This window comes from Coloeus monedula (genome assembly GCF_965178545.1).
Source record: "Coloeus monedula genome assembly, chromosome: 11".
NCBI classification, from domain to species: domain Eukaryota; kingdom Metazoa; phylum Chordata; class Aves; order Passeriformes; family Corvidae; genus Coloeus; species Coloeus monedula.
Genome location: NC_138791.1, coordinates 9,823,781 through 9,848,937, shown reverse-complemented (window position 1 = coordinate 9,848,937; position 25,157 = coordinate 9,823,781). Strand labels below are relative to the sequence as shown.

Genomic DNA, 25,157 nt, shown 5'->3' with positions numbered 1-25,157 from the left:
TTTTAAACTCAGTGATGTTAAACTGAAGGGCATTTTGTAATTTTCATATAGAAACCTGGAAGAGCTAAAAGGTACAGCATACCACAAACCAGTTTGTATTTGTCTGAGCTGAACAACAGGGTATGAACATCTCAGAAATATTTAGAAATATTATTGAGGTTGCCATTGTCAGCAGGGAGAGCTACAGGAATTGTGCTTTGCTTTAGATCACTGTCCTTCCTATGTCTCCACTGCCTAGAGTCAATATAAAGTTAGGACCCACCTGTGGGCTCAGACAGGGCTGCAAAGCCTGTGGCCCTCTTCCTTAGCTGACCCCTTGGTGCTCAGCCCACAGGGCTATCTAAAAGCCACACAGTGGTGAGCAAGAAGCCACAAGAGTGAGTATTGTTGCCTAAAGCCTACCAGAGGCAGGGGATCAATCAGCACAGGCTGGTATGCATTGCCCAGCAAGTGTCTAAATCAGCATTCCTACACACCACTTCCCACAACAAAGGGAGGATTTATTTGGTACCGTGTACCCAAAATCATAACAAGATTATTCTCCTTTATTGCTTCAAAATAAAATCTCAACCTGTGGTTATGCATCAATTGCACCAGCTTCTCAAAACAGACTTAGATATGCTAATCAACAAATTGCAAAGTCGGTTTAGGTAATTATCAATGCAAGTTACTGCGGAGTCTGGGAGTACACAAGTTATCCATATCCAGCAGATTAGTTCTGGTACCCATCTGGACTGGGAAGAGGTATCTGAAGTGCTCTGGTGAACAGCTGCCTGAGGTGCTTTCTTCCTTACACAGCAATCACAGCGCCTGCCCAGTCTGAATCAAAGGGACGCCACTCTCCTGCTCCCATTAAGTCTCAGCTTCAGGTTGCAGCATTTCCACACAGTGGGAACTGCAGCCCTACACACATACAACAGCTGCCCCTACACACATACAACAGCTGCCCCTCACAGGTGTCTGTCTTTCCTCATACATACCTGAGACAAAAAGGAAATAAACAACCAGCATCCAACTACAAACACATCTGTAGAGTGCAATGACATTGTAGATTGAGTTCCAAAGGAGGTGGACTTTCATCAGCTATCTGCCTTCACCCTCAGCCCAGATCAAGGCTCTTGGCACTAACTAATCTTTAGAAAAATTCATCTTCTGGACACCCAACCACACTGCTCCTGATGTGTCGTTATTTGAGGGTTTTTACCATTATTTCTCATATGAGAGGGAAGGAAAATGGTAGAGGAGGGATGAGTTTTGTATACACAGCTAACTAAAGACTTGTATGCTTTGACCTTTCTCCTAAAGTGGGTCACAGTTTTAAGCATAATATGTCACCACCAAGTGAGGTAGACAGTTGGCCTCTGTCTAAAATAAAATATGTTGCAACTGCTATGACTACTATCAAAACAGGTGTAAGAGGCTCACTTACAGCAGCTAGGAAAAAGGCAGGAGAGAAAGGCTGGGCTGGGAAGCAATAGCACAATATCTGCAGACAGAAGTATGGAAGACAAGCTCTAACAATACCTTGGAAATAAATAAATGCAGGACATACAGAATATGAAAGATTAAACCAAAACACACACTCTCATCTATTTAAAGGAGGAGGAAAGGAGAAAGGATGACTCGTTGGAAAAAGGAAAAGATGAATTTAGAAATGAAACTCATTAGCAGCGCCTTCCCTATCACAGAGAGGAAAGAAACCTTTGCCTTGCCGCTGTGCAATGGGCAGGAAGGCTACACACACATGAAATCCATGATTTCAGAACTTCTTCTCCCCCTCCCACGGAGGGATTTAAATCAGGTCTTTGTCTGGAAAAGAACCGAGAGGTTTCCTTAAAATGAAACAAAGGGCATCCTTCTCCCTGCTATCCCTTGAGGTAAGACAGAATGAGCACAATCTTGCTGCATTTTGACACCGAGAGTTACCAAATCCTTTCCATCACTGCATATTCCCTTTATTTAATAAATGAAATCTCATCAACTTATCCTTCTTCTATTATCACTGCTGACATCAATCTGATAATATTGGCTTGGCGTGGAATCGTGCTATTATATGTCCTCTTGATATTTAATTTAAGAGAAACGTCTGCAGTAGGGTGAATATGTGAAGCAAGCTTTTTATTACTGGCAGCAGTAAGGACGCTGGGAGTGAATTAGACATTCATCTTAGTCAGGGCCAATCTAGTGGCTCAGAAGAGGTTTTCTTCTTAACCCTCTCCTAACTTTTCAATAGCAGCAGGTAACCGCTGCTTCAGTCAATAACTACATTCATTTGTCTTGGTAAATTCATTCCTACATGGATATAAACCCCATGAAGAAGTACAAAGTGCCTGGGAGGTTAAAGCAAGGTTCTTTGAGAATTTCTATCATAAGCACTGCACTAGTAGGAAATGTGCCAGTCTAAACGTCCATCAATTAATCACGAAGCAACACAGTTTCCGAAGACAAACACCCAAACTCACTGCAAAAAGCAATTAAGGCTATATCATCAGGATACAGACCCAGAGACAGAAGGTTTCAAACACAGCACAATGGCTACTATTTAGGTGCTGCTGACAGGTTCTCTTTTTGAAAGAATTATGGACTCAGTATTGGAAAGCAAGGGAAAGCTGCAAGAGGTCTATGTATTTGCTGGTCCTTCCACCCAACTGAAAGATCAGACTACTGAAGCAGAGGTGCAACTTTAATGCTATAGAACTTGGCAGCTCTTTAGACTAGTGCAAAATTAGTAACTCCACAGTGTGTAGCACACCATCACTTGGCTTTACCAGGAAGAACAGCAATTCCAGATGGAGTTAAGAGCAAGATCTTCTTTTTACATTTTACTCTGGGAAACCATTCAAGCTGAACAAAAAACTCAAGACAGAGGCTGATGGTATCTAAACCCAGACACTTTGATACCCTGCTCGGAACATGATAAACAAAGACATGCAGAATCCCTCATACAAGCCAACTTAAGAGTAGCACACAGCTGCAAGCAGCAACCTAAATGGGGCAGCAACCTGGAATTTCTTGTGGGCTACAAAATCCAGTAACTGGATTAGCTGCTTTTTGCTGCATTATTTGACTAAGACCAGTGTCTGAACCAACTTGAGCAAACCACATTAGTCACCACTGTCACTACAGCACAGACAGCCCCAGACATCATCAATGAGATGCACAGGCAGCACTGCCAGTAAATCCCAGGGCACACAGCAGCAGTTTCTGCGTGTTGGGAAGGAATCAGCCACGTTGTATAGTTGGTTAGTATGTTTATATATCCAGGGTCCATTACACACGTCTCAGACTAAGCCCAGTGATGCTTTGGTCACATAAACGGGGTGTGCTGCCAGGCTGCACTGTACATATATAAAACTCAATAGGTGGTTAACTGACCTGTAAAACTGCATCCTCCCTTGAGTAGCAGTTGGCTCTGATGGCTTCTCTAACATGTCAGAAAAATCACTCCAGACAGATGCAATACACAGCACATAGAAAGGTTTCATTCTCTCTCATTATTGCATCCTTGACATTTACAGCAGAAAATTAAACACAATTGAAGCATTTCATTCACATATAACAAACTCATCAAGCACAGAACAAACAGGCAGGCAAGCTAACTTTCAGCATAGGCTGCAGGATGCTGCACTGTCACAAAACAAACACTGTGCCCTCACTACAAGCTATGGGATTCCATGATCCTGCTCGTCAGCTTGATAACATAGTTTGAATGGAAGCGGTAACAGTCGTGTTGCAGCTGTTTGGCAGGAGAAATAAGAGATGGAAGAAGCTTAAAAGATTATCCAAATGCCTACTAAAAAATCAGTAATGTTTAAGCTACATAACCTAGCACAGTGTAAACAAACTGCATGTCTCATGAGCCTAAACTAATGTGATCAGGAAGGAAGTATTTCTGATCAGCCTCAAGTATTCAAAATACTGCTCATCAGGCTTTGCCACTGATCCAGGTGGAATAGAAGGCTTGCAGAAGTAACATACTGTTTAGAGCAAGAGGGGACAGACTAAAAGAAAAGGTGAAACCTCGTGACAATTTTCACAAGAACAGGGGTGCTACCTCCAAATTTCAGCTGAAGCCACTGTACTCCTGCCTAAATCCTTCTCATATGCCTTGTCACACTGTCAGCAGCACACTCCTGCCCACCTGCAGTATTTCCCCTCTCTCCCCCTTGACAGCTGCATTTCAATAACACGTCACCAGATTCTATTTTTCCACACCTTGTTCATGGAGTGCCTAATGAATGAATATTTTAAAGTACTGTGAGCTTCTGGGTGACTCTGTGATCCTACCAAATTTGTCACTCAGGTACTTCCCAGTCTCAATTCCTGTTTTGACAGCTTGTTTGAAACTGCTACCAATTCCCCACTGTAGTTCATGCACTCACTGCACCTCTGCCCTTCCCAGGACAGATACAGATCACAGATACACAGAAGCAGGTCTGAAATTTTCCTCTGTGTAAGTAATTAGATTCTATCACTGAGAACAAAAGTTACCACAAAAGTCCAAGTCTCAAATGTCAGCCACTTGCTGTGTCACTGTACTGCATTCAGTAGAAACAGTCTGCCCAATCCATATTCCATTCACCAAACAACAAAAAAAAAAACCCAAAAAACCAAACCAAACCAAAACCAAAACAACCTCCAAACTCTAAAACATACAGATTCATGTCAAAAGTAACTAAAATCTAGCAGTTTTCTGTAACAACCTCTAATTTTGGAAATCAACAACTTCTTCATTTCAGTCATGAAATTGATGCAAAGAGATTGTGTGACCCATGCAATGCTGGTCCCAGCTCTCCATCTGACTTACTCCAGTGTATCACAAACCCCCCTGTCCTCCTACATGGTTTATCCTCACACACAAGTGGTCATTTCCCATCTGACCAATGGGTCTCCCTGAAAGACTTTGACTTACACTTCATTGTGCTTTGCCAAGTGCAGTTTCAACCAAATTTGACTGGCTTCCTTAGACCCCATAAGCTGCGGGCACTGGGGTTGTGGTGGCGGGCTGTGGGTCTCTGGGGGAGCAGAAGGGCAGCAATATGCAAAAAACTGTACTAAACCATATAAAATTAAATTATCCTTATCCTACTGAACCTGCAAATGCAATAACTAATCACCCCTATTAGCATTCTGCATGGCAGATGGCAAGTGGTTTAGAATAATGAGAGACTTCTCCCCACAAGTGGATAATTCCAATGTACATTTGGATGTAAATTCTTTGCTGATTATGATGGTAGAATACTGAGCTATGAGAAACTGCCAGTTTGGAAGAGGAAAGGAAAACTACTGCCTCTTCCTTCACTTGCCAAGAGATACAGAAGTTAACAGAACTGGATCTCCTGCCCACAAAGCCATGCACCATTTTTTCCCAAATATGCCAAGCTACTAAAAGTTGACTAGCAAAGATGAAGAGCCTAAAGTTAGCAGCAAAACGGTCTCTGGAAGCCAAGCAGGAATGAGTCAGAATCTTGTTGCTGGAAGGAGTTCTCTGAATCAGAAAGGAAGCTGGCTCAGCTCCCACAAGGCAGAAAAGCAATATAGCAAGCAATAACTGAATCTGAAAACAACACACAGCCCAACAAGTGACCCGAATAGGGATTTTCTTTCTTCAGATAAAAAACACAATCTAAAAACTGGTTAAGATCTCAGGTCAGGAAGGGAAGGCATGCAGTCTGTAGAAGATATGCAGCACAAGCCCTAAGAATATATGGGTTGTGCCAGTGCTATAATGTTTGGGAATTAGTCAGGGAACTGTTGGTCTATTAAATACCTCCACAGAAACTTTTCAGTTTTCTAAAGAAAGTAACTGAAGATGTGATATGCTGATTACATATAACCACAAGACGTGAGGGACAGCAGGTTCAGTAAATTTCTCCTATGTGAGATGATCTTATAATAATGTCACACTGCAAATGAAATGTTCTTTTTTAAAAGAAAACCCTAACTACTCATTTGAACAGCAGTTGCTTCTCCAAAATGCCCCTGAGCATTGCACTAGGTTCCTGCAGTTTACTTCATGCTACACAAAGGGCTACCAGTGATGGACAAAAATATGAGTCCATTAATATATTCTGCACTGACAGAGTGGCATATCCTGCTAAAGATGCCAAAACAAATTTAGAGAGGAGATTGAAGCTGCCGGTGTTAAAGTTCAGGTGGGATCTGAAGCTAAACATTCACCTTATTAAAAATTCCCCTTCTGGCCACATTCTCTAATCTTCAAAACCACAGTGCCCCCTTTCACCAAGCTCTGCAATTCTGAGCACTGACTAAGCAAAGATCCCCATTAAGCAGCTACTTATCCCTCAGAGAACATCAGTAATGGTGCTTTCAAAGCAAACACACAGAAAAAGTCTTCAAAGTCTGGTTTTGGGGTGAGGTTGGGGGTTTTTGTTTGTTTGTTTTTGTTTATAAGTAAATACTGTAAATTCAAGAAGTCCTCAGAAAATCGAAAAAATCCTTATAGAAAACAATTTAGATAACATGGTTCTAAGTCTGGAGAAGAGCAGGTGAAACGTCTCAGGTGAAGCAAGTCTGTGCCTACTGAGGCTGCTCCAGTGTGCTGCTGGTGGCTCCTGCAGTCAGCACAACACTGACCAGCTGTCTCCAAGGAAACAATATTCATCCCTGAACAAGAGCTCCTGCCTTCCAAATGCCAGGTTTTTGGGTCAAATTAGTTTGAATTGTAGTTGGTATGGTATGTATATGTCCCAGACATGCAAGCAAGAGACGCTGCCAGGACTAACAAGAAAAAGACAAGTATAGAAAGAACCAAACCCAGCAGGGTTCTCTCACAATAGGCTGAATATCCCACAGCCTAGAAACCCGTTTTATCAGAGTAACTTCATGAACAGTCAAAATCACACCAAATAAATAAATAGTAAAATAAAGTCATTGAAGCCTGATTTGATGGCAGAGATGGTTTTTCTCTTCTTCTATAAGGAGAAAAGGATTTCAGTCTCTCATCAGCTCAGCATTAAATACCACCAACTTCCTCTGTGCAGATGAATCACCATGATGCAAGGTGTCCATAGCAGTCCTACCATAGTCCTTATTTCCTCAGAAGACAAAAATATAGAAGTTCTGACCTACAAAACAAACTATTTCCTCGAATTTCCCCCACTGGTACTTGCCTTTGGTGTCTTCTACCATCCCTCCCTCACTCCAGGAGGAGACTGTGACTCAAGAGTAAGGACACAGCGTGTATAATCCAGAATCAGGAATACAATTACTGTTCAAAATAGCAACACTGCCCTTGAAATCAGTTGCAACTGAATTAATGACCAGATTGTTAGCGTGTTACCTCAACTTTGCCTTAGGCTGCTAATTAGCAAACAAGTCATTAATTTGCTGGTAACAAGTGGTTTCTCAGGCATTATTGCTTCTGACATCTTTAATTTGCCACTCTTTCTGGAAAGCTTCCCCAGACAGCTTTAACCTCAGTCCTTTGCAGATCAACCCTATGCCCTTACCACCAGCACACTACAGCACACACAAGTTGAAGACAGAGGCAGAAAAACACAGCAGGAATAGGCTAAGGTGGGTCATTAATTAATATTCATGATACCTTTCCCAACTCAAGCCAAGGGGAGGGAGGGGAAGACCAAAGGCACAAAAAGTTCTGGATTTTAGTGTGGATCTGCCATTATTTGTAAATACACACTGAAATACTATGAAACCTGGAGAAACCTTGCTTCCAGCATAGTACACATTGGAATATGCAATTCCCAGTGTGAGGGCATAGATCTGCTTTTATTTTCACTGTATTCTCCACGATAAAGAGCTGTGAACTGAAATATTTCATGTCCTCTGATGCACAAAGTATGACTGAGGTTTGTTTTAACAGCTGCACAAATATCCACGCTTTTGAAAACAATCTGGATTTGGCCTGCCAACAAATCCTGATCTAAGGGCTTTATAAAGGCAACATTACCACAGAAAACAAGTGCTTTCCATGTAAAAATCGATAGCAACAGAAACATCCCTAACAGACTACATGGAGTCTTTGGCACCTCTTCCTTCGCTATTCCAGTCCTTGCTATTCAGATCTTATTTTATAAATGCCCAAGTTCTACCAACGTATCGGTGAAGAAATGCTCCTGCAATTTTGAAGAGACATCAGTTATTCAGCGCTAAAGAACTGCAATCTCAGTTCATTGGACTAATTTATCAGTCATCTCTCATCACGCATGAGAGGAAACACAATACTGTGAACATTAGATCGGAACATCATTTTACTAACTGAGCAAAACAAAAATCTTATTTAGAAGCAGCATCTTAGTAATCCCCAAGAACTGAACTACAGAAATGGATGGCTTGGATGAAGCACACAATCTAATAAATTTTCAAGATTTAAAATTTGGTTCAAAAAAGAATACTCTGTCCCAATTGGAAAATTTATGCAAATCCACTGCACATATTCAACTTCTATCTCCACATACCATATTCCTAAAGCAGTAGGGGAATGTATGTTGCTAGGAAATCCATGCACTGGTACAAGTAGTTCTTCAACAATAGGTCTTCCAGAATTCATAAGGAAAATGTTTACATGCTAAGGTAACGAATGAAAAACTTTGTGAAGCAGAACTGAAAATAATCAGAAACTTTTTCTTTCAGTAAAATGCACACCATGTAAAATGTCACAAAGTCAAAATTCACTCATATACTTTTACCCTCTTTTGAAATAACTTTGAGGAAACTCATGCATTATAATCTCTTAGAGAATATTTCAATTTCCTACTAAGAGCAACTTTATAAAAGTGAAAAACAGAAAAGCTTTGACTAATAACCCATCTCTTTATTTAAAGATTATGAAACAGACTCAGTGCAGACAGAGAAGGAACAACTAGCATAAACCAAGCCCCAAGGGAAGAACAGGACTGGGACGGAGTCAAATCATTTTGGTGAAGGTATCATCATTTCAGGGCACAAAAGCACTATGTTGAGGTAAGGCTATGGATGAGCTTTCAGCAATAATCCATCTCCTATTCCTGAAAACTCTTAAATCCCTATTGGAGAGGCTCTTAATTTCAACACTAAATTAATCATTTATCTAATCTAATGATAGGAGAAATCCCAGAGCAATTTTGTTTGAAAACTATGATGTCTTTACGCTTCTCCTTTGGCTTCACAACTGTCCCTCTAATAACTGTTTCAGACCTGTGTCTCCTGGGCACAGTCCTCTGTTGAAATACCCAAGGCCTCACAGTAGACTTCCAGATTAACAAACTCAAGTATCATCACATAACTAATTTATAAACTTTCCAGATCTACATAAACAAACAAAAAAGGAAGTTTCTCTAGGTTCCAGTTAATCTTGCCATTCTAACTATGAGGCCATCAGCCTCATAAAATCTTGTGCAATTCAATAAAACCTTCATTTCCATGAGTACTGAAAGCAAGCCATAAATTCCCTGTTCCTAGCAGACAATCCATTCATGAACTTTCTTCCCCTACCCTCACTGAGTCAGTGTGGTTTCCTACTCCATGTTCAGCCAGGAGGATACTTAACTGCTTGCTGGTTTCTCTAACATAATCACCTTAAACACTCATGTCCATTAAGTTTAAAGATCTTAGGACCATTAAATGAAACTCTTACATAGTAAGTCTCACATGGAGCAAATCTCTTTGGCAGTTTCTCCATTAGAAAGCTGCCTTGGATTCAAGGCTGATCTCCACCAGGATAAGATGCTGACCTTCTTTATGCACTCCTTGATAACAGCACAAAGCAATGCAGTCCTCTCAGCACAATATGCAAAGCAACAGAGTCATCAGTAAGCAGCTTCAGAAACAGTTCTGAAAACTGTAGGGAGATCTCAGAGAGAAACTCAGCTTCAGAACAATTTTATCTTTTAACAGCTTCCTAATCCCCTCACCTGACTCCTGCAGCTTTACCTTTTAGAGTCACACCCCCACCCAGGCCAACTCTTGCATCCAAAATGAACAACCACAAAAATAAATAAATAAATAAATAAATAAACAAAAAGTGATAAGACAACCTTCACAAAAGAAAAAAAATCACTCAAAAAAAAAAAAAAAATACCCCAAACCAAAAAAAACCAACCAGCATTTTGAGGATAAATCTAGAGTGCTGCACTAAGCCATAACCTCTTTACTGATGGTTTTTTCCTTTCCCTTAACAGATTCAGGGACTGTAATAACATTTAATCCTCAGAAGCTAATCTAAATGTAACACTCAAAAGAAGACAAAGACAACGCAACAGAAAAAAAATTTGGCCACTGCCTTTTGGGAGTGCTGCTTTATCCCTGGAGCGAGCGCATTAATAGAGCTTGGAATGAAATGCCATTTTATTCTCTGTAGCAGGGAGGGGATTAGCAAGTTGTCTTCTCTAAACCCAGTCTGAGTCATGGCTCTATGAACACTGAGAAAAGGATGTGGAACGAAGGGAAGGGCGGGGAGCACTGGCTTTTTATTTACATGCTGCTTCCTTTGTGGGTGGTTACTGATGTGCACAGTTCGCTAAACAGGGAAAGAAAGGGGGGGAAGTTCTAGGTCCCCTGACTTTAATTCTGTTGATTAACAAAAGAGAAAAATAATAATGCACCAATTATAACAACATAGTTGAGACAACATGTCTGTGGCAACTGTCCAATTCACCACAGCATGCAAGCAACAAGGGCAAGTTGCTTAAGGTGCTGAAAGCTGGGCTCAGTGGTATCTTGTTGCTAGGATCTTTTTCCTGGGAGGAAATAAAACAGGTTGGACAGAGCCCAGAACAAAGGAGAAGGAGACAGTCTGATAGGAGGTATGTGGAGAAGGGAGCAGGCTGGCTTCAGATGAAGAGATGAGGAACAAAGTCCACTGCGCAAGTCAGGCCATGCAGGCGTGAAGCCTTGAAGTGGAAACAAGAGCTAATGACTGTGTGTCAGTGATTTAATACAAAGCTCAGCACTAAGTACTTCACTTCTGTTTTTATACAAAGAGAGATAGGAAGGTTTACTTGTCTACCTCGTAGGCATGCTGTGAAGGGTCACTGGTGGAAAGGTGTACAATATTCCTAAATCCTGCAATGCTTGACAATCACTAAGGAGAGTAAACAGGCCATGGAACACTAGACCACTTGTGCAGAGCTGTTAAGAGTTGACAGCAGAATTAAAAAAGTCATTAAATGCCAAGAAGACACTGGGGTTTTGTTTCAGATATTTCTTCTCTTTGCTTTGACATGGACTCTGAAAAACAGAGCACTCACTGTGGAAAGAGCCCCAGCCCTATTTCCCTCTGCTGATACAGAGTGGCAGAGGAGAACAGATACAGGGTAAGTCGGTCTCACAAGGCACAAGTGCCAGGGGCAGGTCTTCACAGTGTAACAGGAATAACAGAAGCTAAGGAAGAGATGCTATGTTGAAGGATATGGACTCTGCAGATGGAGAAAGTGCCACTCCTGGCTTCCTTTCCTTAAGGAGATATCACAGTCCAGCACTGGAAACAGGCAGACCTGTACTTCATTCATACTTTGGCTGTATTCCATTTCACATAATTTTGCAGGAGTGTCAGTTTATTCCTGTGAACCAAAGAACCAGATCTGCATAAATCAGTCTAACCTATCCTTAGCACTTACTGTGCTTGTATGTCTAATATGAAAGTGCGAAACAGGATGAGCAAACTCTTCTTTCCACTGAAGTCACAGGATCTTTTAAGTCATTACCATAAACAGGCTGTAGAAAGACTTGAATGTAGGATGCCTAAGAAGAGAACCTCACAACACACAGACTTCATGTCCTACCAATTAAGCATGGATGCCAGAGTAGGAAGGAACCTTCCTCTAACTCTGTCCCAGCCATATCACGACCCAGGTGTGAGGCACACAAACTCTTCAGGAGTGTTTGTACAGCATGTTGTACACAAAGCAATGATCTGAAAAGGGTCACTGCATGCTGCTGGAAGAGACACACTGCAGGTTGATGGGGGAAAGCAATGACTCTTCCTGCATGTACAATTATCAAAGGGCATTATCACTCCCAGATCATGAACTCCAGTGCTCAGCTCAGTGCAATCCTGGCTACTGCTGGCAATTTCTACTGTAAAGAAATAGAATGCATGATGCTCACCTTTACCCTCAGTTTCATTCATGCCACCCATCTTGTCCATTTTCAAGACACCCCCAGCCCTGTTATCTTTTCACACAAAATTCATATTAGGGCAGGTGTCTCTTCTTGCTGCAAAGAAGACAGCCCAGGGAATACATCCCTTTATAATGGCTCAAGTTCATATTGCCATCAAATAGAAGAGCACTGTACAATAAGGCCAGAAGCCAGGGACTGTTAGATGATAAAGGCTCAAAGAAAAGGGGAAGAAACCCTTAAGAGACCACAAGCATTCATCACTCTCTGAATCTTGAAAGAAAGAATTCATTAGCATTTCTGTTGGTCTCTGGCACTAACCTTTGCAAGAAATGGTTGCATTCCTGAGTTTCCTACATTACCAGTCTTCATCTCCACAAGAAATAGAACAGATCAAAGGAAATGGAAACATCAGGAACCAACCTTCAGACTACCATAAAAAATACGGTAGTTACAGTCTGTAAGAGTAAGTGAAGAACATAATCCCAGGTCCCAGTTGCTTCCTTCACCAAGTCACAAGGATAAAACACCACTACACAAGTTCACGACAATTGATCACACATTTGCAGAAGCAAATCCAAGAAAAGATTCAATTGATCAAAGTATCAGAACATTATGTCCTATGAATTTTTAAAATTTTATTTAAAAAGAGAATTTAGAATTCTGCTATGGAAAACAGTATGGAAATGCAAGCAATGTGTTAGCTGCCTTATTTTGGCTTCTTTAGCAACTTATTGCTTGATTGTCCAAACAAAAATGCAAAATTACAACAGGTTATGTGACGCTTTGGCAGTCAAACATAATTTTAAATAAAGACAGCACAATATACTGCACACCCCCCTAATATATTCATCACTACTATATTATCTATTTATGCAATTAAGTATTGTAGAGTCTGGATTAGACCCAACCGGACTACATATGCTGCTACTCCAGTTTATTGCATGTTGGCCAACTGTTTACCCAACTGAGATCCAAGTGCTGCTCTTGACAGTGTAATTGCTTTAGCCTCATTAATATTAAAGAATTATAGAAAATATTTTTTCTTGGGCAGCTGTTAGTGCAAGTGGAACAATAAGTTATATAACACTACTGGCAAATACAAATATAATTTAGACACTATATATGCTCATGGTAAAAAGACAACATTAAAGGTCCACTTATTGTGCTAAGGCAAATTAAAAAGACCAGAAAAATCGTTGCACCCATTCTAAGAAAGCATTCATGAAAATTTCAACTCTAATTTGAAACTAAAAGGGATGAGATTTAGAATGTTTACCTTTTTTTTTCCCTGGACAATGAAAACTTTAGAACTGGCGTGGGTTTTCCTACTTTCATGCACCAGCCCAATGCTGCAGTGTGTAGGTTAAATACACTGGGTCAAAGTTGGAACAGATTAAACAAGTTCCATTGCTATTTTGAAAACCCTAGTAAATATTCCTATTTAATATTAACTTTTTAAGTCCCTCTCTTCTCCCTCACCCTTCCTCGCAAGATCTATCAGCTTCACACTAAACTCTGTCAAGCTTGGCACAGAAAGAGAGGATGCCAGCTTACACCTGCTCAGCCCCCTCAGTACCTGACAGGAGGTAACTTCACACTCTGTTTGCAGGAACATCCAGAAGCTACACACAAAATGTTATGAAATGCAACTGGAACTGCTGAAAAGAACAAAAAAGGGCTCCTCACTTTATCCGCTCCTCTGCCTTGGTGGCTGCCTCCTGGTACTGCTCGGATGTCAGCTTGTAGATCTCTGCATTCTGAAACAAAGAATAGAATGCTCAGCTCTAAAAATTAAAGGCGTCTCAGATCTTACCTTGTCACAAAGTCATCTTCTATAATTAATAACAATTTCCAACAACAAACAGAATATTCAGTTCAAAGAACACCAGAAATGCTTAAGTCAATTTTATTTTCAGCAAAATGCATCAAGGCCACAACACATCCTTCATTCCAAGCTTCACCTTTGTGAAGGGAAAGAGGGGGAAAAGGTCGCTACCAACCACTCATGAGTTTTGATTATTCCATGCAACCACAAAAACAAGGTGTTTCCAGCACAGAGTTATTTTCAGTTTGGTCGTGTTTTTGTTCTCTTCTATCATTAATTGCAGTGAAGGATCTTGTAAGTTACTGACATGCAAGTATCAAAATTGGCTGCTAGCACTGGAAAATCCATTTTACATTTCAGTGCTTCTACTTATATTACTTATTCTTTAAAAGAAAATTATGCAGCCTGTTTCCCTTTTAACAACATAGGGAGGCGTATCAGGTATCAGTTAAGGCGCTGCCAAACAGCGTCTTGAGTGTCTTGCTGCAGGGCTTAAGAGGTTTGCATTAAACTCTCCTGAACTTGCACAGAAAGACTTTTCGCTCAAAACTGCTCAGTCGCTAAATGTGGAGGATGAATTCCTCCTCTGGCTGCACTGAGGAGCCTCCCAGGCACAATGAGCAGGAGGCAATGGCTGCACTTCCCCAGCGACTGCACTACAAGGTCTTGTGCTGCTAAAGCGCTGATAAAGTGGCTTTAGGCAAAGCTGCTGGACTCCACTGGCAACTGCCTCGCTCAGAGCTCATCTGCAAGGCTCTTACTCTGAAAAGGCACAAGCAGAAAATATGCAATAATCAATCAGAAAAAGTGACAAAATGGTATTGAAAGCGAGGACAGCTATTAATTTAGGGCCGGTTCGAGCTGCTATCTCGTCTCTCCCCAAATTTGGTCATTTTATATAGAATACTATTCTTGCCCTTCTTCATTTATTTTCCCATAAATGCAGCTGTGGTCCTGCGCATGATGAGCCGACACATACTGTTCAGTGGTTGGAAAAAGGAAAGGACAGATATAACTCAAGTTCTATTAGTGGTTCTGCCACTTGTGCAATCTTGGGCAAGTCACCATTTTCCATCTGCAAGTGAGGGATAACAGCTGCCTGTATCTCTGAAGTTGTGTGAAGCTCAGCTAATTGGAAGGTTTATAAAGGTTTTCAGAGCCTGGGCTTCAAGGTGCTATATTTAAGCGTTTTATCTCTGGTGCCTGAATTTATGTTACATACCAAAAAAACCACAGAACAGATTTTGCTTTTTCAAACTTTGACCTAAGAGACAGATTTAAACTGAGAAATCATGGAGGACTAAACACTTCAAAATGCATTTTACCGGCAAATTATCATTAGTGTTTTTGTTTACTTACTTGTTACAGAGTGGTCAAACTTCAATGCTATTAAATCAATTTTTCTCCTTCCTATATTGAAAAGTTCAGCTTTTAATGGTGCCATTTTCTCTGGCCTGTAAACAGACCTCATGACTTACAGCTCCCTGCTGTTACTTATTCACACATGAAACCAAAAGACCTGTGCTTCATTAATTAGATTTGCCATTAAAAATTAAATAATGTGAATAAGTAGATGTAAGCGTTATCTCCATCGGGCTTCAAAGGTCTCACCATTTCTCCAATTACTACCCAAGCAATTTTCATATTTCATACTGTCTGATTTCTCAAAGGGACTAGATCTGAGAAATCAAAATGAGAGAAACTGGGAAAAAGAGAAAGCAAGGTAGCAAAATTAAACATTTTTCAGACAATAGGAAGTAGCCCCATCAGATAGTATTAGCCTGCAGCACTCTGCCGTGAAACAGCAGCGGGAGAGGAAAACAAGAACAAATATGCTGTATGTGAGACCCAGCATGAGGTCACGTTTAACCCACCTAAAGAAAGGAACAATAGCCAGCAGAATCACTTGCTGGATGTACTGTCGATTCAAGTGGTTGTGGCACAACCTCACCCAGTTTATTAGAGAGAGTTCAACAGCCCAGCACTTCGGTCAGACTCATCTTCAACAACATCAACTACGGACATGGACAAAAACAGCTGGGAAAGGAACCCAGGCTTTAGTTCTGGATTCTGAAGCTGCTAAAAGCAGGCAAGCAAGAGCCTGAACAGAGAGGCAACAACCTCAGTGAGAGAAAGGAGAAAAGACTTGGCCTCAGAGCAACCACCAGGCACAGGACACCACACAAAGATTGAGGAGAGGCACAGAACAGCTTCAACCTGCAGATAAAGCTGCTGAGTTTTAAAAATGAAAAGGAAACATCTTTGCATGTGATCCAACTGAGCCTCTTATGTTGGTTCAGACCTCATATTTCTAATGCTATGAATCAGTACCTTTAAATGCTTCCCCAAGTAATAAAAATCAGGGCCTACCATTTAAATCTGAGTTTGTTCAACAAGCAGACTTTTCAAATATGTTTTCCTTGGCCTTTAGACCCTTTCCAACCTTGGGAAAGTCACATTCCCTTTTGTCCTAAACACTAAATGAGCAACAAATGGGCTAAATGGGCAAGAGAAGGGCCTTTCAGCATGGGCACAGTCACAGCAGGTTCTGTAATCTGGGGCTTCACTAACAGAGAATATTTTTCCAAATATTCTTGTCTATACTACTTCAGACACAAGATCTGCTTCATTTTCAGCAGTGTAACCACCATGCTATGGCAGCTGAGAACGTTCCAGTGGCCTAAAACATTCCAGGGATTTATAATATGGTTGCAAATGATGAGCTAAGCCAGGAACAACCTGAGCACTTCCTCCAACTTCAGCAGGGTCACCTTCACACAAGGGCTATTCAGAAGGATCAAGGTGTGGTATTTGCACTTGAAACAAAGTTTGAGCTGCCTATAGTCTCAGTGAAGACCTTAATCTTCATAAAACGATATTCAGTGGTACAGTAAAAGAGAGAACATTCCACACAAAATTACAAGACATGAACGCTGCTTTTAATTTACTTTCACAATATTTGATGCTTGAGATAAAATGGCAGCTCACAAAGAAAAAGTTGAACATAAGACCTCAACTATTATTAAATAAAGCTCCTGGCAGTCTTAGTTGCAGAAATAAGTTTAAAAACATGACCAAAGTACACCGTAAGGGCTCAAATAACAAAAGACACAGAAAGAATGAATGAACCACCTAAAATGTTTCACTTCTCTCAATAAAGCTGAGCCTTAGGGGAGTCAACTTCAAAACATCAGAGCTTTGTCATATGGGGAGATAGCTCTCCAGAGAGGACAAACAAACTAAGCAAAGAAATGCTAGTTTGAAAGATTTTTCCCTGCTATTAAATGATGGTTCGTAGCAAATAATAAAAACACCAAGAAGTTGTAAAAACACATAACCAGAGCCTAAAGTGCAACAGAACCACTTTACCCTGCTGTTTTTCTACAACAGATTTGCTGCTATACCCTTGCTCTCCACTCTTCCGAAACACCCTTGTGCTAAAAATTCCCTTCCAAAGGGAATCAATTTTAAAACTTAGAGCTAAATTTGGACTAATTTTAATTCAGCATTCCTCCTTGGCTGCAAACATGCAGAGAAACTCCAACACTCACACTACTACACCTCACTACACTGCCCAGGCCCTTTCCAGAACATATAGCAAAGAAAGCAAGAAAACATTATGGCACAAGACTGAGTTCTCAGGGTTATTTCAGGAGGGAAAGTACTTGAAGCATAAAGAGAAACCCTGCCAGCTCATTCTCACACTGACATTAAACCACATTCCTTACAACTTCGATGAAACATGTGCTACTTGTGGTAACATGTAGAACAGAAAATCGAGCAAAACAAGCATGAGGAACTGGAAATTAATCAGATTTTAGGTGAAATTATTTGTGAACATCAAGCTGCAGCATTAAAAACCTGATACTGGGACAAAGATTTCTTCATCAGGTTCAGTCCAGGTCAGTAGATCAGAAGGTGTCTTGATTTAAAACCAACAAATCCAACCACCATCACCACAGCTATCTTGAGGTATTTTGACACCCCAGAATATAGAAGCTTGTCAGTGGTCACAGTGTTTAGAGATACAAAGAGGATTAACAGCTGTTGAAATGCTGCCAGCCTAGATGAATGCCAGTGATAGCTCTGATGAAATGGAGCAGGGCAGCAGAGGCCTTGACAAATGCTGCAGACGACAGCCGGGGGATTAGATGGTACGATCTGCCTCGCACCTGACAGACGTGTTGCTTCGATCCCTTCTCCTGACATCCACACTCACCAGCTTCCAGCAAAATGCTCTTTGCAAGCCCCTCTCAAATCCAAAAGAGCACAAGAGGCAGTGCTGTGAGAGGGGCAATACATGCCGTGGCATTGCAAATTCGTGAGAGAAACAGGTAAGGAAAGCAAAGATTACTTCTTACAAATCAAATGTCAGCTGGGAGACATTCAAATTTCCTCCTTCCAGCTGCTTCTGAAGCCAGAAATAAGACCTCACACCATCCTGAGAAGCAGCACAACTGTGGCCTGCCTGCACACTCTTGGGGACAGACAACACACACATGTCCTGGATGCAGCTGCTGCCATGAGGAACTCCGGGAAGCTACAGAGAAACATTGGTCACTGCCAGCTTTGGGAGCCACCTTTGCTCTCAGCAGTGCCTCAGGGAAGCAAAGGTACACCCAGGTTCCCCATACCTCACTGGGTCCTGGGTCACACACACTGTAGGTCAGGCTGCTCATTCTCACCACTCAGAAGTCTCATGCAAATGGCTCCTAACAGATTTGAAAAATTACCCCATGTACCTGCATCCCTCCCACAGGTACAGAGCCAGATGAGCCGAACCAATCTGGTCACTGGATGACCCTACGGATGTGTTAAAATCAACTCACACAATCAATCACTGCTATCAGCTTTGGTCCAAAACAGGGAGTTTGGGAATTTCAGAATATGCTGCAAGAAATCATCTCTTCACCTCCTGAGCTCGCTCCTCTGAGCTCCTGCTCAGCCCATTTGCTGGTATCAGCCAGCAGTTAGCTCAAAGAGATCATACACATTTCCTCCTTCCCATCAAGTGCACATACAAATAAAAGCCAATTAACAAGGAAGAGAAACATGCCTATAGAGCATATCACTAGAGCACAGAAGTTAAGGGTTAAACTGCTTTTTTGAAAATTCATATGCTTTTTTTCTCAAAAGGTAACAGAGAAAAGATGCAAGGAACTACAAACAGCTTGCTGATACAGAAAAAAAAGATTTTTTTCAGCCAAAGCCAACTTCTAAACACAGCTCTGTTGTTTGCTGTTCATGTGTGGGTTCATCCACTCCTCCCGCTGAGACCAATAATGAAATGAGAGCATTGAATTTGTGTCATTCTATTCTTTCCTTCGGCAATAAGCTGTGAGATCATAAATTTTGGATTAAGATTCAGAGAAAGCATAAAGAGAGTAGTGTCCACAGTAAGAACACAGGCAAGTTAAACTAGTCAGGAGCAGAAGTACATTCCTCTTTGAGCAGATCTTCTCATGTCTGCAATATTATCCTGAGTTGAAAGCAAAATATTAATTCTGTAGCATATCTAGAAAGCTTCTCAAAGATAAAATCCCACAGTACACCTATCTCCACAAAGCTTGAGGAAGGCAGAGCTGGGGAGAAGGAACATGGCTGCCTTTATCCTGTGGATAACAAACTAGGTACAAAAAGGTTAAGCTACAGTCCCTAAAGCACACGGTGACTCAAATAAAAATACGCATCCCAGGACTTCCCAGAACCAGGGTCCTACACCGAGGTGCTCCATCCAAGTGAAAATGGGTTTACAGACCCAGACTGTGATCCCACACCAGAATCAGACTGTCTCAATGAAGGCACCCTGGGAAGAGTCTAATTAAAACAGGTACCCCACAGCAAAATGGTATTAGGGACTTCCAAAAGCTACAAGTGCCTCACTGGAAACATTTAGAAAAGCCTCGTGTTATCTCCAAGTCAAAAAGACAACCAGCAAAAAAGAAATTATTACTACAGAAGCAATTAAAAGGGGAAGAAGGAGAAAAGAGAAAGAAACACTGTGTTTATATGAGGTTGCTTTAAAGCACACTCATCTGAAAGACTATAAACAAAGCATTGCCAATTCTTTAAACAAACTCTGGAAAGTAAAAGCAGCTTCAAAGAGAAAGGCCATAAAATGCCAGCAGGTAACTCAGGCTTTCTGACAAGGACAGCAACAGCATCGTGAAAGGCACAGACTAACACCAAAACTGCTGTAGGGGAGTATCACCCTGCTCTCCTCCCAGCTGGAAGTTTAGCTAAGGTGAGGAATTCACAGTAAATGCCCGAATCAATTATACCTGACAAGTGCAGGTAAACAGGCTTCCCAGGCATTGATTAAACATCAAGAGTTTTCAGCACCTGCTTCAGAGAAGTCCAGCACTGGCTGACCTGCACAGATAACGTGGTGCCCATGGCATTAAGGTTACAGCACCACCTGCCAAATCCCAGCATCCGTGCTGGGCAGCTGCACAACTCATCCTGCAGGGGTACCTGGGTCCTACCAGCAGATCCACCATACAACCAGGATGAACTCCAAGATCACAGGATGCTGCCTCAAACAACCGGGCATTGTCCATGAGAGAGCGACAGGAATGCAGAGAATCCATGCTAAGTGAAAGGGAGAAGAGAGGAAGAAGGAAATTGCCAGAATATCAGGAGTGCTAAGAAATGCAGGTGAAAGTTTCACTCAAAGGCTGACCAGTACTTTCAAGGGGAAATAAAGAAGAAAAAACCCTACTAAACAAAATTGGCAGCCATCAAGTACTTGTCATACAATAAAAAGATACGAAGCACATTCCCCTGTCAGGCCTGTCACAGGAGCTTATTTTGGGAAGGAAGGAAGGAACATTTTAACTAAGGTTTAATGCCGTCATGCCAAAGCTGGTATTTGACAGAGCCTCCAACAAAACTCCCACCACCTCGGACAGTCATACTGCAGCTAAAACTCCCATCTTTCTGTGCTGAGAATATCCCTAAGTCCCATTTATACACTGCAGCAGCTGGTCCAGTTAACAGTTCCTGTCCCAGTTAAAAGAAAAAGCTATGTTAAATTCATGACCCCATCCTTTTATACAACAGGTAGCTAAGGAATGCAATGCACTGGGTTCCCAGAGAAAGGCAGATGTGCAAGAGAACTGGAGAATACTGAAGAAAATGCATCACATCCATATACTTGCATGGGCAAAGGAACTGCAAGGAAGAGAGTCACTATAAGAAACAAACAAAAAACCGCTGAAAAACAGGAGTAAGCCAAAGCCTGGAAGTTCCACCTCCTCACAGGGTTTTTCCTCTACCCCCAACTACAAATTATTCTCCATGTGCAGTTTCCAGTAAATCAAGCTTTGCTAAATAACCCCGACATGTGCAGGGCTGAGAACCAGCCAACAAGCAATGATGAGATGTCCCTGGAATGATTAAGGAAAACGCAGACATCTCTCAGGTTACAAGGAAGCCTGTTGTACTCTCCCCTTGGTGCATATGCAATGCTGCAAGCACTGTTCTGAAACCTCTGATATTCAAAGGCTCATTTGGTTGACAAGGAGCCTGTGGATTCGTGGACAGATTGTCACACAAACTGTCAGGTTTTTAGAGAGACTATCAGACCTCTCTTTGCCTACGTTATGGAGCACATCAAAGACACAGAAGATGAACCAGACGCAGACTGCACAGATCTGACAGAATGGTGGGTGTACATATTCAGAATACTGTACTGCTGGGGGGGGGAAGAGGCTTAATGTGAATAATCAGGGGCTGAAAGTTCCAGAAATGTGACAGTTTTTGGCAGTGATTCCCATCTTTGCATTTATTTATCGAAGGGAGAAAAACTGCCATACTAGAGGCAAACTAGAGAGAGGAAGAAAAATTGTATCAGCAGCAATTTATTTTGCCACTGTACTTTTTCTTTATTACTATTACTCCCAGAGCATTTTCTGAAGATATTTGTATTTTCAGTCAAGGTTCTCTCACTGTGCTTGCAGGCTCTCTTCCCATTTTATCCAGTAGGAGAGGCTGGTTTAATGATTACAGCCAAAAAGACCGCTAGGACTTCACAGGTCACTGTACACGGTTAATGACACAGACAAATCCGCGCTTTCAGAAGTGCCTGCTGGCTCGCGGCTCTGTCTGGAGATGCTCAGGAGCTCATTATTCAAAACTTCAAGCTCAACTTATGGGTAATCAGCACATCTGAAGAAATACACCATACCCGGACAACCAAAAAGTGAAGAGACAATAGCTATTATAGAAAATACTAACCTTAAGCATTAAGGTCTCACTTTTAAAACGGGGACAATGTTCACTTATATTCCAGTGAGGTAGAGATCTCAGTTAATGAATACCTGGAAAAAGTTCCCAGCTTCACAGCTCAAAAATAGTATTACAAAGGATAACTTTATGTCTTTCTCCTTTATTAGGGAATGTTGGACAAATATTATAAAGCAACAATATTTTACAGGTGGCAGAAAAAGTTATTAAGCTATTTCTACAAAGAAATATTGATTATTATTTAAAAAAGGAAAATAAAATATAAAACAAAACATTGACAACAAGAAAAAGAAAACTGATTAACAGATTCCTTTGGCCTGCCTTTACAATACCACTGTCACATAACCTCTAGTTCTCCCTGCAAGGCATCAGTTATTCCAGAGAAAGGAATACTAGTATCTTTTTATATGTATTTTGCTATTCAAAAGATTGAAATTCTCCACACAGCAAACAGAAAATAAATACAGTGTTTATCCTAAGATAAAAATAAACCACAAGGAGGACAAAGGAGAAAGGATGGCAGAAGGGATAAGAAAGAAATCAGAAAATATTTGTAAGCAATTTCCTTTCCATCATTTGACAGGCTCATTCTCTCTGCTTTTAGCAATCTTCTCTTTCACCTGTTTTTTAATGCAGCTGTTCTGCCTCCTTTAAAGAAGCATTGAAGAGACACCTCTGCAGCTGGCAAAGAGGGAAGGCTCCAAAGAGAAGCCCAGAAGGACCACAGACCTCCAGTCAACGGCGAGAGGCATTTTCACAGTGGGGCTATTGAGCCATAAATATTAACATGAAAATCAAACACCCACAGAGAGCAGGGGCAGCCACACAACTCCTTCATTCCTGTACTCTGGCAGAGACCACTCCAGACACAACCCTGGGGCAGGATGTCACCCGTGGCCTTACACAGCTTTCAGTCATCACCAGCTTAGTTATGGTACTTTCACTACAGAATCCAGGCAGAGCAAAGGCAGCAAAGCAGGTCTCACTTTTAACCCATTAACCAAAAATAGGAATAATTAGTTATTAACATTAAACCTGAAAAATCTCACAATGCCTTGCTGCCAAGGCTTTTCAGGAACGTAAATGGAGGAATGTCACATGCATGGTGTACCACACAGCCATAGACACAAGCTAAATCTACTCAGAATTCAACCTCTAAACACAGTGTCTGACAGTAAAGAGTATTACACCCAAGCAACAACAGATCTTGAACTTGGCACTAAATGCAGAGGAAATAAAGGTAGGCTTAAAGTTCCAGGAGAAACATTTTGGTATAAGCATCCTTATTATCAGGGGTTTGTTGCTGTAGCTGATAAACTTTGTAACAAAACGAGGCTTGGGAAACAGGGTTTGTTCTAACTGGGTATTTTTTTCAGGCTCATGAAAAAAAAGTATCAGTATTTCACCTATATCTTGGACAAGACCAAGCAAAAGATTCAAGCCCTTCAACTGGGGACAGCCTGAGCTCAGACAACAGGAACACAAAGAAGGGACAGAACTATGCTTTTGCTGGGCAACAACAGGAGAGGATAAAAGCAAACACCACAAACACTTCAGACCCAGAGCTAAATCCCTCTCTCCACAGAGCAAATGAACACACAAACTTAAAACCCAGCACTGTCCTGTCTTCAGCCGGCAAGGACAAATGCTGTGTTCCTCCCTGGGATGCTCTGTGCCTCTCACAGAACAGCTAAGATACAGACAGCTAGGACACTATTATGGGGGATTTTTTTTTTTTGTTCTTCCTGCAACAAACCCATGTCTCTTAACTGAAGGAAGAGTTATCTCAGTGCCACACGAATGAGTGATTAGCCATCAGGCAGTAATGGCTTTTTGCTGCTGTGAACGGAAGCTGCATCTCAACAAATGACCTAAAGGTGAAAGGTCTCATACACTACATTTAATTCCCTAAACAGCCAAAGGAAATGCTGTGGTATACATAACTATTATGAAAAATGAGGTTAAAAAAATGCATATACATGCTCAGACAGGCACACAATACAGCATTTTTACATGCCCATATGAGTCATCATCTCTGATCAAGAACCACAGTCCAGCCAGTTCAAAGCTTGCTGCATTTCAGGGCAAATTAGATGATTTCTGTGTACCGTCCAGTACATCATGAGACAGCCCTAGGGGAAAAAAAATCCACAACCCAGGCACTTCTCAATTGACCCAGGCGTGCGAGCTCAAAGTAACCTTGCAGCTTGAAATTACGAAAGAAGGAATTTGGCTCCTGTTCAGAAGAATGGGGAGGGAGAAGAAAGGAGAAGGAATTAAGCTGGTTTTCTTATTAAAAGACTTGAAATGCAATAACTGGGAAGGAAAAGCTAGCTCTTCTCATAAAATAACCTAGTTATTACAAGTCTTCTCAAACCAGAGGCTTAGAGCTTTATCTCAGCTGCCACATTTTCTTCTCCCATCTCTTGCTCCTCTGTGGCCTCTTGGAGACGGGCACAGATTCAGCAGCCTCTCGGTGTGTCCTGGCCCTGTGGCCATTCCTCACTGTTGCTATCCTCTGTGCAGGGCAACATCTTTCACCTGCTGGCCACTCCACTGCTGAACACCTGCCAGGACAACCTCTTCTCCACATTTGTCAGGGTTTGACTCCCAGACAGTTCTACTGCATATGAGATGCATGTTTACTGTTTTTAACAAAAACAAAACAAAATTTTGCCATTATTTCCTGTTTATTTACAATGGGGCTAAAATGCAAATGGGTGAGCCAGGAAATCTTCATTTGAGCAAAGGTGTTTAACAGCAAACTGTGACTGGGATCATCCTTGGGGCAGCAGAATGTATGGGCAAACCACCAATTAACCCCAAAACCAGCCAAACAAAAACCCACCCCTCATCATTGCAGGATTAGATTCTGTGACAGGCAAAGCAAGTTTGCTGTGGCTGAAGACCTCATTGCAAGCCTGATGGTACACATCTATTTAAAAACATTGAACATGTTATTTACAAGCTACTTCTGAGTCACCCTGGTCTCAGGGGAATG

General features: G+C 41.5%; 1 protein-coding gene across 3 annotated transcripts in view; it reads right to left on the bottom strand.

Annotated features, from left to right (window-relative positions):
- CHCHD6 (coiled-coil-helix-coiled-coil-helix domain containing 6) overlaps positions 1-25,157 on the bottom strand; it is a 110,048-nt gene that overhangs the window by 39,020 nt on the left and 45,871 nt on the right. For all 3 annotated transcript variants that reach the window (XM_082288485.1, XM_082288486.1, XM_082288487.1), the window contains one exon: positions 13,771-13,841. In XM_082288485.1, coding sequence (XP_082144611.1) covers positions 13,771-13,841 — 71 coding nt within the window. The remainder of the gene's footprint in view (positions 1-13,770; positions 13,842-25,157) is intronic.